At 39.0% G+C, this 17071-nt stretch overlaps 1 protein-coding gene across 1 annotated transcript in view; it reads left to right on the top strand.

Annotated features, from left to right (window-relative positions):
• The window catches only part of POU6F2 (POU class 6 homeobox 2), a 286097-nt gene that overhangs the window by 254146 nt on the left and 14880 nt on the right, over window positions 1–17071 (top strand). The window contains exon 7 of the mRNA XM_065669184.1: window positions 7750–7956. Within this exon, the coding sequence (XP_065525256.1) occupies window positions 7750–7956 (207 nt within the window). The remainder of the gene's footprint in view (window positions 1–7749; window positions 7957–17071) is intronic.

The raw sequence follows: 17071 nt of genomic DNA, 5'->3' as shown, positions 1-17071 counted from the left end.
ATGAATCGGCGTACCTGACTGATTTCACCTTTAAGACTTACAGACTGAGAAATCTAGTGATCTCTGGTAAATATTTTATATAGTGTATGTAATTTGATAGTGAGAAGATGAGAGGAGATTACTCAAGAATATACTGATGGCCCAGAAATTCTTTGACCTCTAATCTAATTAAAGAACTGTGGTCCTAAAGATTGTATCTGAAGATTATTTGATGGTTAATGATTTCGGCCCAGTTTATCATGGGGAGGTGTCCGACAAAACATATATATTGTTATTCTAAACACACAAGGCAAGGCTAGAATAAAATATCATTTAGCCTTCAAAGTCGTTTGTCCAGAATACGCTTCTGTTTTCTCAGGAAACAATGAAAATTATCACTGAACAATGAAAATTCATCAATGAAAATTAAAAAGAAAAATAACTCTTTGAGGATTCTAAATTTAACATGTATTTGCAAGTGGATACTTCTGCTGGAATAACATTCTCAGGAATGGCATCAGAAGATGAAGCACTGACAGTAGTGAGAGCCTACTGAAGGCAGTTACAAGCATGCCATCTCCGTAACCAACCTTCTTGTCCATGCAGAACAAGTTGAAAGGAGTAACCAAGAGAAAGAAATCAAACTTGAACACCAGAAATTCTGCTCACCCGTATACACTGACAGTAATGTGCAACATCCCTTTTTTAAAAGAGTAATATTACAACTTGAAAAATGAAACCAGCACTGTTTCAGTGAGCACTGTTGTGGCAGTACAGAACATTATCTTGTTCATATTTACACAAGATTGTCTCAGTAGCCGCTCTTATTTAAAAACCACAGGATCAAAGAGCAGTTACTAAACCCTGCCTTATTCTGGCTCTTGACCTCTAGATAGCATCTCCGTAGTAGGCCAGTACAGTGCAATACAACACCAAGTAGCAAAGCTTGTTCTAAACAAGCCAATAATGTCCCCGTAGCATGGAAGCAACCTAATCACCTTGGCACACATTGTGCTGGGCCTAATTAGGCTTGCTGAGAAAGGACAATTTGTTTCTCAAGCTAGCCCTGAATGGCTCAGCATGGCATGTATTGCAAAGTGCAGGGATGCCTACATTTGCTTTTGCTGTATGGCCAGTATGGTAGATACTGATACGGCTAAAAGCAAGTCCACTGTTTATGCTATGAGGAAGAAGGAAAAGTATATATTTATATTGTATTAATGCCCAAAAGAGACAATGCTTCTTCTAAATGGTTTGTAATCTAAAGACACAAAGTAATGGTAGGGTTTGCAGATGCAGCTTGTATCCAAAGCTGGCAAATGTTGAAAAATTTTATTTCAGAGCAAGGATTTCTTGTCTCTGAGATGCTTGATACTTGAAAGCTTCAGAGAAGTCAAGTAGAAGTTACACTTCTGTAGGCAACTATGAAAATCTCAGCCTGCATGAAAAGAAAATAGAGGCAAATGAATATTTACCAAAGTATTTCTGTTGTAACTAAATCTGGTGGCTGAGTCGCTTTGTATTTGCTTCCTGAGAAAATGAAAACCAAAGCATTTTTGTTTTCAAGAGTATTACAGAAAGAAAAGATACCAAGACCATACATCCAAAAGTGTATTTGCTTGTCTACACCCTAAAAAGATCTGCACAGCAATCAGGAAAGCTGTTTGTGCAGTCAAATGCTAAAACCACTAAGTTGTGATTTCTTTTGTGATCATCAAACATTATTAGGAATTATGGTTGGTTTGTCATAACAATTCTGTTACAACAGTTTTGGCGCTATTGTCATACATAGTATCGGGGATCTGGTGTTGCAACAAACAAAAATATTGCTAATATACTTCGTACTACTCAACCATCAAATAACGAACAAATCATCCATTTAAATAATGAACACTTTCATAAGAATCTAGCTAGGTGATTTTCAGAAATGCTTGGGACCTCTAAACATACTTAAAATCAACAGTTGCTTTGCCCAGCTCAAAGTACTGTGACCTCTAAGGGTCTCTATGCCTGACTTAATTCTTGATTTTAAGAGGAAGCTAAATTTGATATGTAGATTGCTTAGAAAGAATAATTCAACAGACAATCAATATAAATTTTAATCTTTATTTATGTATCTTTAGTTTTTTTCTAATGAGAAAATGTTGTGTTATTCAGGATGTTGGGTAAGAGAGACATTCTTTTTCATGCCTGTATACATGCCCCTACTAACAGAACGTAACTATTTGCTTGAGACAAATTTCACCACATAATTCCTACAGTGATGACAAATAAAGTCCTATATAGTTTGATGTTAGTATACAAACACTATTTTCTAACAAATAAAGCACTGAGAAAGTCAGGCAGAATGTCAGTGTTCTATTATGATGCCTACAAACCGTAATGCCATCCAGTATATTGTGTGATCTATGAACAACGCTTAACCTTCAAAATTAGAATCCCGTGGATGAAATGGTGGCTCAAAAGTACTGTTTCATAGGTGCCTGTTTCTAATATCACTATTTGATACCTTGTTCTCATAATAGCATTTTGTTGTGCCGTATTTTTGAGTTCTCATCAGGAAGTATAATGCAGCAAAGGAAATTTGCAAGCATTACATAAATTAATACTGCTTTTACTTTGAAAGACACAGGCAGCCTTAGCCTCATCCTGTCTTGAGGTTGAAGAATCATTTTGTTGCTACTCCAAAGAATGAGATGGAGCAGCAGTTCTTCCAGAAGTAGTCTGCAAATGGAGCTTGTATTAATGCTCCCAGCAGTGCGTAGATTGGTAGTATATATAGTATAGTGTATAAAACAGCTGAGTTTATTGATATTGGTAGATAATAAATCATATATATATATAAAAAATATGTGACTGTGTTTATAATTTATAGAAGTTGTGTGTATATATACGTATGATTAAGAAAGGGGCAGCCAAAGTGAGCTTTTATTTCAGATTATATTCTGAAGACTAGAAAATGAAGATGAGTGAAGCAAATTTAAATCAGCAGACATTCACTCAGTGATCTTTTGGGTTGCTACATAGGAGTACAACTTCCATGCATTCTGTTCACAGTCTGAGATATTAAATTAGCTTATGTGTATATGGTGGTTTGCCTCATTTCACTGAACAATTTTTCTGTTGTGCCTTTTACTTCTTCCCTGGGTTTTTTTCTATTTTATTTTTATGTTGTTCTTCTGTTGTTCAAAACTGAAATAATTAACCTTTAATATTTAAAGGGCTGCAGCACTGATAAAATCAGATACTTTCATTTTGATTATACTGAAAAAAAACCCCATTTCCTTCTTATAGTTAAAGACTATAAAGATAAAATGGCACTATTTGCTTTATGTCAGCCCTGGCTGACAATAGAAACAACCTGGCGTAGTCAGTCTTTGATTTTACTTAGCCTTTTCGCAGCAGAAACAAAGGCAGTTGTTGAACCACCCATTTGGATACAGTAAGATTCCTTTGGCTGTGCTAAGAAAACAAGGAAGCAGGGCAGTGTCCCTGTTTCTGATGAGGGGAGAGGAAAAAGAACTTAATAAAAAACAGTTGTGTGCTTTATTTTAGAGTATCATAGGAACTTTACCTAATGTCAAAACGCATTTGTGTTTTGGTGCCCTTGACTTATTAGGAGCCACAAGGAGTCACTGCTGGAAAATCAGCAATTAGTCCTTCTTACAGTTATGCCGCATCTGGTTTCTATACCTACGGCACAAATGGGACTACAATTAGGCATTTATCCCCAGAAGTTCTGAGCAATTGCTCAGCTTCTGCTTTCAGGTTCAGCTTGTGAGTTACAGAAAAGTAATCCACAAAGGCAATTAAATATGAAGATGTGTTGTCAGTCAAGAAAGCATAAGAATGGGTATTTTTTAACCTTCTTCTTTCTTAAAGATCTGTTGTTTAAAGGATCATTTTTAAGGGCTCAGATGTTTTTATTTCCTTTCTGAGAAGAAACCTTTATTGAGCAAGGCAAGGGACCAAAATCTGTTTAACAGCACAACAGTGACTAGCGTTTCATCAGTGCTAGGACATTACCCTGTCACTGGGGGTAACACAAATACAGTTGATATGCAGAGGGCTTGAATTTTTCCCCTCCATGGTCAGCTCCATTACTTGGGATTTTACCTTCACTTTGATTGTGTGCTTATTCTTTCATTGCAGATGAATTTACAGTTTGCAGGACTATGTAGGCAAAGACCACTGAGCCCAGAGATGGTATGTAGGAGCAGATCAACAAATTAACTTCCTGTGCAAGCCAAGCCTTATAACTGTATCTCATATTAATAACACTCAGTAGTGGAAGTTGTCTTGGCAATGTCAGTTGTAAGATTTGAGAAGCCTGATCTGAGATATCTTGAAATCCTAGGGTGAAAAAATGACGCTAACAGGTAAATCAATGGAAAATGTTCAGATGCTCTTAAAAATCACCCTGGATGTCTTCTGAACTTAGAAACAAATACCAATTTTACAAACTTAGTTAACATTGGGAAACATAAAAACCTAAATTAATGTCTGTAAACACTGCTCTCGAAGCCCCTCAAGATGCAACTGATGCATCTAGTAATGCATAAACAAAATGAAAGAATCTTAAATACTTGAAGTGCAAGTCTGAATCCACCAAGGCTTCTCACAACACTCTATCACTTGAACATGGTCACAGTTACAGTCTTGGTGTTTTAATTAGTGGTGGACCAAAACCATGTCTCTGTAAAAGAAGCTGGGGCCTGAACTTCCACTAAATATCTTGGTACTATTTCCAGTGTCATATCTGCACTACAATTTGTGCTTATATCTGGAACCTGTACCTCCAACAGATACAACCAGGTGTTTGACAGGTAGGATTGTTTATGGCTTTGAGTCCAAACATTGACAGAGTAAGAAGCCTCTGCTATGCCTCAAAGCTGTGGCAGCCACTTGCCTGGAAGTGTTCAACGCCAGGTTGGACAGACCTCGGAACAACCTAGTCTGGTGGAAGGTGTCCCTGCCCATGGCAGGGGATTATTTGACGCTAGATGAGCTTTAGAAGGGCCTTTCCAACCGAAACCATGCTATGATTGTATGATTCTGTAAGTATCTTGTGGGATAAGTCTCTGTCATATGCTATTCCTGAACTGTATATATTCCTTAACTATAATCTGAAATAGCAGCATTTGCTAGAAAGGACCAATGCTTCAACACAAGGAAAACCACTGGCAATTAAATACTCAGTACTGTGGCACATCAGTGTCTCAAGCCTGTGGCATGATCTTGTTTTATTTCTTTAGAAAATTTAAATGTATCAAAACTATAAATCACCCTGGCCAAGTGCCAGCCTTTATCATACTTCAACAGGACAGATTAGCAAGGCCCAGGGTAAAATTTCATACCAAAATTAGCAGAAGAGGGATCTGGCTCAGCATCAGGACAGTGGCATGTGGTTTGAGGAGGAGATCCCATTTCAGTACTACTCCCTGTGTGTGAATCAGGGAGCTGTTAGGTTATTTCAGAGAAGGTACTTGGAGAAGGTGGAACTTGAAAGAGAAAACTTGAATCTGGGTTTAGCCGTATCAAAGATACATGCCATAAAGAGTAGCCCTATTGGTTAAGTAGAAACAAGTGCCTGTCTCTTTTGTTTTTTTCAACCAGAGAAGATTTTATTTTGGTATAAAATGGAAAAAATAAAATCTTGAAATCTCAGTAAGTTTCAGAAAGTAGAAAAACTGTTTCCCATTCAGGTTTACCCTTGGCTCCTGTGGTAACACCCTGAGAGCATTTGTTCATTTGTCCTTGTGGAAGATCTCTCCCAGCTGTGTTTCCCCTGCTCCATTTCTGCCTGTGTGCATGTACAGCATGCCATGTACAGAATGGCGTGTGACACACATTAATACATATAGATAGCCTTCTGCTTCTGACCTTACAAACTGTCCACTTCAGCATTGTCATTCTATGAAATGTCCAACTGCAGTCCAAGAAATGCATTTTAAATGTGAATGCAAACATTTCTATTACTGATAACACCAGCGCAGCATTTTTTGCTTCGCTGGGAATAGGACCTTGATAGTTAAAGTTACATTGGAGTAATGACACTCCAAGGTCATGTCCTTTACTGACATGGCAAGGGAAGGAGAGGCCTTTGCTATATTTCTGCTGATAAACTTAAAAAGTATTATTCCTTGTGTTTGGTGTGATACGTTAAAAGAATATATTTGTGACACATAAATAGTTTAGGTTGCCAAAAACTGAGAGAAATTTACATGTTGCACTGTGTGAAAGTCACGTTTAATTCATGCTGAAATTGAGATTTTAGAGAGCATTCCGAAATCTGATAATGATTTAAATAAACGCCTCCCTCCTCAGTGAAGAACCACCTTCTCACGTGGACAGCAAAGCAGCTGCGGTTCAGCTAGGGACACCTTAAAAAGAAACAGAAGTATTTGACCTGCAGAGAGAACCTCGCAAAAGTTCCAGCTTAGAAGGCTAAATCACCACCTGTTTGAGTATGTTCCATTGTGCTCCACTTTCCTGCTCTGCAAAACAGGGATAATATTCTCTATCGATCTGTCTAGCTTTTAATAAGAAGAACTTAAGTGATATTTTTATAGATATCATTTTACAGATCCTATTTCTCAGCAGTCAAGAAGATCTACGCTCGTCAATGAATGTGATAAGGGCCACTGGGATCCTACTATTGGGGGGAAAAAAGGACATGCAGTGTGGTGGATGCTGAGGATAAAGAGGAGGAAGCAAGGCTTCTGGAGAGGGAAGACTGAAAGCCTTACAATGGGATAGATGCTTTCTGGGGCACTATGATAAAGTCAGAGATGTAGTGAAGGAGATGGGGATGTGTACTGCTGGGTTTTTTCCTTTTCCTGTTGCAATAATCCTGTGACTGTAGCTTCATTGGCTATTGTTTGCAAAACCAACCAAACAAAAAGTTTGTGTTTATTCCAAAGTTTCATCAGAAGTTTGTTTCAGATGCTCTAATACTTGTAAAAACAGTCTTCCAACAGTGGAACTTTCTTCAGCCTAGTGGCTTATTGACTGACAAGCTTTCTTACAGCATCTGTTTGACATCTCATCCTAATGTAAGTTTTACAGGCATGTTCACATTTTAGGAAATCACTGTATTGTCAAGTCTGAGATGTCACAAATGTCTCTTTCTGCAAGTACTTGCCCCAGAAATGTTAGCTAAGCTGTTTTATCTAACACCAGCCCTCCTGTTGTGTTGTACTACTTAGTTGTCACCAAAAAGCAGCTACATTTTTATGAACGTATCTTAATAAGTCATATCCTGAAAGGCACCAGTATCTCTTTGATCCTTCCTGAGATCACATGGGAGTAATAGGTGGTCAGGGAGTACTAGGCATCACTTAACCAAGGAAAATTACGTAAGCACCATAAGATCACAGTCGTATGGATGAGATGAAGAAAGCAAGATGAACAAACTGGTATGTGCATCTATTCCACTCTGTGTTCAAATGAGAGGTGGGAACAAAGCATCGTCCAGGGACCAGAACATGTCCCAGCATTTGTTTCAGACACTCTCAGCGACAGCAGATTTGTTGGGGATAACAGTGGACAGTGGTAAAGCCTACAGGTGATATGGGACACACAAAATGAGCTTGAAAGTCCTCATCACCCCCATAAAGGAACATGGTGATGAGGCCTTCAGCCCATCATATCTGTTTCTCTGTGCTTATTTCACCCAAGTTTGATGTAATGTGCACGAAACAAGTAATCACATATGGTGAGTATATGCAGTATGTATGCATTTTCCCCTTCTATGTCTTTTTTTTCCAGATTATTGGAACAATTCCACTGATGCCTAACCCAGTCCCCTCCAGCCAAGCGGCAGGTGGAGCTCAGGGACTTCAGGTGCAGCCGATAACTCCACAGTTATTGACCAATGCCCAGGGTCAGATCATCGCTACCGTCATTGGCAACCAGATACTCCCAGTGATCAATACCCAGGGAATAACACTATCACCACTCAAACCAGGCCAGCAGGTAAAGCGTCTGTAGCCTGAATGATTATCAAAACAGATGCACGCAAATCTTCTACTCCTCATGGACTCTTTCTAAAAAATCCCTCTTTATCATTTTCAATAACAAAAGATGAATTCTATCGTACATGGTATATTGGTGCATACTATATATGTAGTTATTATCTAATGTTGTACTACAGCACTTATTTGTACATTCAGGAGTTATCCAGTTACTCTTTTTTTTTTCTTTTTTCTTCTAAAGGTCCGTATAGGGCCGACTGAGAACTTTTGGGCAGGGAAAACACAGTAGGAATATGAGACAGGAGAGGGCCGTTCGGCCTGTCCAGCTCAGTTCCTCGGTTAGCAGTCATCTACTAGGCTGGGGCTTGATATGTTTTGGAACATGCATAGAAAAGAAAGAAAAAATATAAAGTTGTCTTCAATGGAATATTAGATATGGTTATATTATAGCCATTTGTATTATATTATTCTATTTGCAGACAGAAAGTATTTTTAGGGTAATTATTAATCAATGTAAGGCACCAGGTAGGTGTCAGACTTCAGGATGGGTGCGGCAACTTCACCAAGGTCCACAAAGATTTCTGTAGTTCTTTTTATAGTACTCTTCATAGTACTCTAAAGTCAAATGCATTAGTTTTGTCTGTAGAGCAAAAGCAAAGACTCATCATGTCACCTTTTTTACTGTGTAAGAGGGGAAATTGAGGATGTAAAAGACATCAAATGTGATTACCAAAAAGGTACTTAACACTTAATGTCGCACACTTAAACATTCAGTTTAGCATTCCAATTACTCATAGTGCCTGTTTGCTAGTCCTGCCTACACCTCCAGTCACAGTAGAAGCCTTTCCTACGTTTCTGAGAATCTCAGCCTCCCTGAACTCCAAACTGATGACTTCCCCCCCCCAAATTTAGTAGAGCCAGTGAATCTCTAAGATGACTTTGTTGTTTGTTTTGAAAATGATTCACATCCAAGTGCTTACATACTCTTTTTTTCTATCCTCTCCTGTGTAGCATTTTCCAAAGCACTTGTCATTTATCTAACTCTGTTTTTCTTTAATGGGAGCAGACTTATGCTACTGGCAAGTGCTTTTGCAATTGTTGCATGTACGTGGTATCAAACAAAGCAGGATGGAGGGGAGGGAAGGCTCTGTGTTCTCCAGCACAGGAAAAGCCTGACAATGGAAGAAGAAACTCAGCAGTTTACATTTGGTTTCTTAGGGGTGTGTGAGGTGTTTCTTTCTGAGTCAGTCTCATGAAGAGATTAGATCTTTCCCTCCTTTATGAGGGAAGCTCTCAACAAGCACAGCAATCCTGAGATCCCATTTGAAATTCCTGAATTTTTGAAGAAGAGGATAGAGATCCTGTATTATTCCCTGAGACCTTCTCAGCTGCAAAGCAACACACTTTGAGTCCTGCAGCAAAGCAACCTCTTCCACGCAGCGTCCAACAGTAGTATCAGTGGACAGAGAGGGGACAGAGGTGTGACCCTTCTCTGCACAGCTAGTGGCACTGGGCTCACATAAAGGCTCAGATTGCTGCTGAAGGCTGCAGCTTGCTGAATGAGCAGGGGTTCAAGGTGGAAAGTCGGTGTTTAGTCATCTTATGATGTATTGTACTGATTCACCCATCCTGTGTGCTCCTGTGCAATGATCAGCTGGCAGAGATCATCAGTCAGCAGATCTCTTGTTATGTCCAAGAGTCCTGAGATCCCAGGGGCTGCAGGAAGAGTCATCGAACAACATCCTTACACTCATTTGTTGGAGCCTGATCAAGACAGCATTTTTGATCGGGGGAAAAAAAAAAAAGTGCAAATACTATAGGAAAAAATAGTAGACATTATCATTTATACAGGAACCACAGAGAATTATTTCTGTGTATTTGTGCTCCCTCTGCTGGCTTTTCTGCTTTTACTGAAAGAAGTCGGGAAATTTTGCCATTTGTTTCAGTGAGAGCAGAAAAGAGGTGTGAGAACCAGATATTCCTCACAAGAATCGTGCTGACGGAGAGTCAGAAGCAGTGGAGCTAGTACTATACAAACTGCCATGTCATTTGAAAAGTAAATAGAGTTACACAGAGGATAAGGAGATCCTGAATTTATCTTATTGCCTGGGTGAAGACTTAGCCAAACTCTAAGTAATGTTTGGCTAATGACAACATATTTAGTCACAACTTTAAAACCTTGTTTTCAGAAGAACTGAGTGCTCAAGCTCAGGAATTCAAAATATTTTTTAAATGGTGTCACATGGCATTTGATGTCTTGTAACTTGACGAAAGAAGCTTTAGAAGAGGGAAAGAACAGTACAAGACAAGTTTGGGAGAAGTTTTGCGAATGTCACCAGAGAAATAAATGAGGAAATAAATAATGTAGTAAAATGTTCCAGCTGCAGATGATCCCAGTTTAACTTTCAACTTGTCACTTGCTTGGAAACTAAGTACTGCAGGAGAAAGAGAAGTGATTGCAAGCAATGGTAGTAAGCTGCTGCTTGTTAGTTTAGTCACAGTAATTGAACGTGTTTCAGTTGCTAAGTAATGTGTGCTGGTGCTTATTTTTTTGCCTGAAGACTGAAGACTTAAATTCCTCAGATACTGTTTTTAGTCAGCTTTACTTAGGTACACTACGTGTTATTTATTCATACAACTTTCCTAAACTTGACAGACTAAAACCTCAATGTCTCTTCATGGAAATCAGTTCGTACATTACTTTCGTGTAATGTAAAGCACTGCTTCTTTTCTGTGTTGTAAATAGGTGGCTTTTTAATGTACACAAACAATCCTATTGCAGTCTTATTCCTCTTGGTTTTAAGAATAAGTAGATGTTTCTGATTTATGTTAAAATACCCACAGTAGGGATCATTCCTCTTTAAATTACCCTGAGTAGTTAAAGCTTCAGTGTTTTCACTCTTTTCCAAGTTGTAGCTAATTTAAGCAGCAGCATCTATGCACGCACCGAGAATTCTTCTAGAAATTGTAATGGCTTTCTAAAGTAGGCCCCTGTTTGCACTCCTGTTGCAGTCTGTGTCCTCTTTATCTCTGTCCATAAACAAGTTTTTCTTTGCCTTTAATAGTTTTTACTGCCCATCTTCCCAACCATTTCACTTTCCACATTAATCTCCTCAAGATTTTGTGATCGGAACTGAATGCCACAAACACAGTGAGGATGCATCACTGTTTTACAAAATAACCTTAGATTCTATTTTCAGCATTATTTTCTGTCTTTATCTCATCTTATTTTATGCTTTCTCTCTATCTCTGCTCATTGAGCAGGTTTTTCAATAAGCAGATGTATCCACCATGGTACATCTTTGCTTCCCTGATTGTTACCGTGTGAGTCACTAAAATGGTTCTTTTTAATGTGAATCACTTGGCACCTATCTACTTTACTTCATCTGTTAGAATGCTCCCCCCGCATGTTGGAAACAGGATCTGTAAGTTGTTCATGGTATTTCAAGAAATTCATGTGCTCCTTCTATTGATTCAGTTTCACTATTGTTCACCATCTTGTCTTACTGCTTGCTAAAACCATTACAAAAGTTTTGTATCAGTCCTTCACTCTCTATTTGCTGTCTCCTTCCCTGGAAAAGGACAATGTATTTCCTAATGTTATGCTTCTTCCTTTTTTAAAAGCTGTTTATATCTCTTTATAGAAGAGTACGTTGTAACCTTAACTTCTGCACTTCCTCCATGCCTCTAAGGAGGGATTTTGTCAAAATCCAGGTTGTATGGCTAAATGCACAGATGAGCTTGTGGTAACAACTTGTTAGCATTGTCATTTGCTATCAGATTGGAAAACCTTGTTTTAAGGTGTTCTTTCGTCTCTTTAACAACACACATTAATACCAACACAACTGACAGAAGAACTTTAACCATTAATTGGAGTTTTAAGAAATTTAGGAAAGGAGTCATCTTGCTTAATTTAATCATAGAGCAGTTAGGTATCTGGCGGATGCTCCTTAACTAGATTTCCTGTGCAAATAAAGAGACATCAACTAGGAGACATATGAATATCTAATGGGCAACTCAAGCTGTCAAAATGGAATGATTTTTAGATAGGTTGAATCTCTAATAGCTATTTGAAGGTATCTATTGTCTCCATTGATGTGACAGGGGGCTAGGGTACCTATTTAAGGATTGAAGATTAATTCTTAGTTGAGTGAAATTAGGTAAGAAGAATCCAGCTGCCAGTGGTTACTGGGGTTCAAAACACATTCTTGTTTATAAATTCCTTAATCAGCTTTCCTAATAACTGGTGTTTACGTAACTATTTGCTTGCCCACACAGAAGCAAATTCTACACTTTCTGTTATGCTTCTGTGTACCTCATCAAGTGGGTTCCCTTCTTGCTGTTGTCTGGTTCTTTCCTTCTACATACCAGACTCATTAAATCAGGCCTGTAGTCCCAGTTGTCCTCAGTCTTGTTTTATCTACACTGCCTGCCAGAACTTTTCATATTTCATCGTGTCTTATAGCACTACCAGCTTTGGGCTTCTGCCAACTCTTAACACAATAAAATGAGCTACTAGGCAGCATTTTCTTACATAGTCAGTTCCCCATCTTTGTTCTCATTGGCTATCATGCTCCAGATTAACTGCTGAAAAGACAAAGATAGCTCTCAGATGGATCTGTGGTCATTCTTGTGCATCTGCTTTCCAAATTTCATGCCAGACATTTTCTTTCTGTATTCTCAACCTACCACATATACCCTTCCATCTCATTACCACAACTCCATGCAATCCCTTGTTATCCTCTCCCATTAAAATCTAACCAGCTCTCAATATTTTTTTCTCTGCGGTGTTCTTCCTGCTTTAATGCTGTCATGTTTTATGAAAAATGCACCCTTCTTTCTCTGTGTTTGAATACAGCCACTAAATCCAGCTTTGGTTTCCTTTTGCCTTATATATGACTTGCAGCAATGAGGCTGACAATTTTTCTCACTTCTTTCTCTTTCCCTTTAACATCAGTATTGTATAATTCCATTTCATCCATGGATAAAATTAGTAGCTTTTATAAGTCAAGATTACCAGACTATTTACAAGGGACTACATCACATTTTCCATACAACAACATGAATACTTGACTTGTAATTTACATCTCTTCCTGACCAGTTTCTTTATGGCATCTGCCCTTGTAGGAATAGGATATCTCACAAAGTCAATATAACTGCACGAAACCATTGGGAATAGGAAGATACCACTACACTACCTGTGTCATTCTAAGAATCTGAGGCATAGAGAAAGTAAAGCACTAGTCACTGCTAGAAACATTACTGCTGCCCTTGAATTATAGACTTACCTGTATATTTAAGTCTGCTACTGTAATATTGACATTATATCAGTCTTTATAGGGGACAGAAAGATGACCGATGCACCTGATTAGCATATACAATTATTTCTTCTACAGAAGCCTGGCTGTGTCCTCAACCTCATTTAGCAAGCTGAGAGACCTTCAGTTGCAGCCTATACTTTGAACATAGCTCTGATCCCACAGAAAGGCTTTGAAAGAGTTTCAGCAGATGCTGTCAAAGTCCTGCCATGAGTTATGTCCACAGCACACCAGCACTTCTTGGCTGTAGTCTTCATTTCTGTGCACAGCCGGTGTGAACCCAAAGAGCTTTTTTATACTAGTTTCAAGATGTATGTCTTCTGTCAGTCTAAGCAGTGTGTATAGAGGTCCGTTATACTGTATATGCTACGTTATAGTATACTGAGAGAGAAGATACTTATTAAGTATCAATAGCTTTCATATTCAGATTCATATTCATATTTAAGGAAGAAATTCTTTCCTGTTAGGGTGGTGAGGCACTGGAATCGGTTGCCCAGGGAGGTTGTGAGTGCTCCATCCCTGGCGGTGTTGAAGGCCAGGTTGGATGAAGCCTTGGGTGGGATGGTTTAGTGTGAGATGTCCCTGTCCATGACAGGGGGGTTGGAACTAGATGATCTTGAGGTCCTTTCCAACCCTAACTATTCTATGATTCTATGATTCTATATATTCACTTACTTGCATTTAGTTGAGTAAGCTGAATTAGGGTGATGGGGTACAGTATTTGGGAAATACTCTGGCATGATTGGGCATGAAGTATGTGGATATGCCTAGTAACATTCTCTCTATTTGGCAGATGATTTAAGAAAATGGCTTGGAAGCTTATGCCTGGTCATGCAGTATCAGTAGGTTTGAAGACAGGCTTTGTCTGCCATAGTGCTCCACATGCACACCAGCACTCCTCAAGAACTAATGTATGGCACATTTTAGGAAACACAGATGGAGCAGAGAACTACATTTACAGGAAAAATGGAAGCACAAAACATATAAACTACTACTTCTGCAAGGCATTATCATGGCATTTCAAAGTGTTTGGAAATGTCTTTTTATATCAAGGTATTTATTTTTCAGCTCCTTCCATGGACTTTAGTCTTTACTGGAACTAATGTCCATATTTCCCAGGAAGAACTAGCTGACATCAGAAAAAAAATTGAGAATCTTTATTTGTGTCATAAAGGGGATTGTTTAAAACATGTATCTTGCTCTTTGTAGCATTCCTCTTAGTTTCATCTTTTCCGTCCTTTTTGTTATACTTGTCTTTTTCACCTCTGTCTTCCCTAATTTGTTGTGTTTCCTCATCTCTCAGATTCTCTTTTCACTGAATCATAGAAAAATAGGACTGGAAAGGACCTGAAGAGGTCATGCAGTCCATCCTCTGCCCCTAGGCAGGATCAACTGTCCCTGTATCATTCTTGACAGATGTTTGTCTAACCTGTTCTTAAAAACCTGCAGTGATGGAGGTTCCCTGACATCCCTAGGCAACCTAGGCTACTCTCCTTAGCATTAGAAATGTCTTCCTGATGCCTGACCCTAGCATCCCTTACCGCAATTTAAAACCTTTACTTTCTTCTCCCTTCCATTATGGCTGTATCTTGCCTTTGCTGTTTGTCCAGACTCTCTGTAAAACCAGTAGCAGTTCTGTTATGATACAGGGCAATATTCCCCAAAAGTTTGTTCTTTATTTCCACTTAGTTTCTTTCTCTTTCCTTATCTTATGCAAAATAACTTCTTATTCTATCACTATCATGTAACTTTCTGGATGCAGGGAACAACATCCCTGATCTCCTAAGACCACCTTAATACAGGACTCCAGTCAACCATCCCGGGTGTAGGAATATCCTATATACATAGCTTAAGAACAAAATTTAGTCTTACAGACCTAATTCATGCATTGCCTCTGCAATTATCAATTGATACTACATTCACTGTTGACAGCAGCATGTAAAACTGATGTAAAAGAAGTAAGAATCAGGCCTTTTGCATTTTTCAGCTTATTCCTATAAAATATTATACTACATTTTATGCTTCTCATATTCATCTTATTCCTCTAGCTGGAGTGTGCATACATGTATTCCTGCCAGACAGTGATCAGTGTTGCATACAGTCATCATTCTCAGCTCGTCTACTATATCCACCTACACAGAATGGCACTTACAGCAACTGCTTCTGTAATTTCTGTGCCTCCTTCTGTCTTTGGATGGAAAATGCACAACAGTCATAAATATAATTCATATCATATATACGTGTCCAAAATTGGTGAAAGTCAGCTATTGCAAGTTTCAATTGATTCTGTCATCCAGAATCTAATTCATAATCTAATCATCACCTCTCCTTAAGGCTATTTCTGGAGTGGAAATTATAGTGGATGAAAAGAGAGAGAGTATTTTAATGCAATTTTATGTCATAGGTAACTATCATTGCTCTTTAAGCAGGACATTTACAGCTTAACAGTCATGTCTGTAAAACAGGGGGTGTGCTAGAAATTATGCAGGGAGTTAAAGATTAAATCCTCCCTCAGTCCCTGGTCAGTCATTACCGTGACTTCAGCCTTTCCACCCCGATTTGATCCCTTTTCCCTCACAAGCAGTGAGGTAGAAACCAACAATCTGTAAATATCCCTACTGCACCTAAGGTCACTGTGCATCCGGACGTCACTAGCCATACCCCTATTTGTCCAAAGATTTCTGACAAGAAAGCTGCCAAGCTTCTGAGTATCCCAGCTATTTAAAAAATATATTTGCAAATGCATTGTGCAATGCATGTGCAGAGAATCAAACATCTCCTAGACTTAACCAGCATACTGTGCATGCGCCATGGAGTGGTAGCGGCTGTGTACACACTTTGCATGCACAACTGGAGATGCAGAATGCCCTCTCATTCTGGTGCTTCCTGGAAGCTTCAGAGTTATTGTGCACATGCTCAGCAGTTAAACTGTTTTGGGACTATAGCTGTAGCATGGCTGGAAAATGTTGGATTTGCCATATTTCTCTTACATGATCATGTATTTCTCCCTAAGAAATACTGATGGCAAATAGCACAGAATTGTGAAAAATTAAGGCTGAAAGGGCAAGGTTCAGGAGATTATCCAGTCTACTTTGTTGTTCTCAGGCACAGCAGCTATTCCAGTATTTATCAGACTTGTTCTTAACCACTCTCTAAGGAGCTCCACAGGTTCCCCCAGCAGTTGATGCCAGTGCTTCATTGGCATGTTAGACAGCTTTTCCCATCATCTAATTTGAATTTTCTGGGTTATTGTAGCTCATTCATTCCACTATGATATGTAAGACACTCATTCTCTCCTCTTTTCATCAGCTCTGCCTGTATTTGAGGCAGGCATCATATCCCAATTAGTCTTCCCTTCTTTATATTAAACATGACCAGTTCTTTCCAGGTGTCTTCGTAAGCCTCAGTTAACTCCCAGGCCTTCAGCCACTCTTTCAGTTGATCCAGACTTTTTCTGAAGTGTGGCATCTAGCTTTGGCAATGGTGCCCTACTCCCCCACCCCCACCCACCCCCCCACCCTCCCAAGAGGTATTTCCAGTGCTTAGTAGAATAGAAGATCCTTCACAAGCACTGCAGATGTCACTCCTGCTCACGCAGCTTGGTATGGGAGTAGCGGTTTCTTTTGCAACCCCAGGATTGCTGGTGGCATGTTCAAACTGACAGCATCATTTGAATCCTAATCCTGCATCCAACCTATAAGAAGTCCCTCTCAGCATGTCATCAACATGTAAATTTATTAAGCATATTCTCTTCTCCATCACCCAGGTCATTAAGAAAATATTGAGTAGTGCAGAACA

The sequence above is a fragment of the Lathamus discolor genome, chromosome 2, assembly GCF_037157495.1.
Source record: "Lathamus discolor isolate bLatDis1 chromosome 2, bLatDis1.hap1, whole genome shotgun sequence".
NCBI lineage: Eukaryota > Metazoa > Chordata > Aves > Psittaciformes > Psittacidae > Lathamus > Lathamus discolor.
This window is presented reverse-complemented; position numbering and strand designations above follow the sequence as displayed.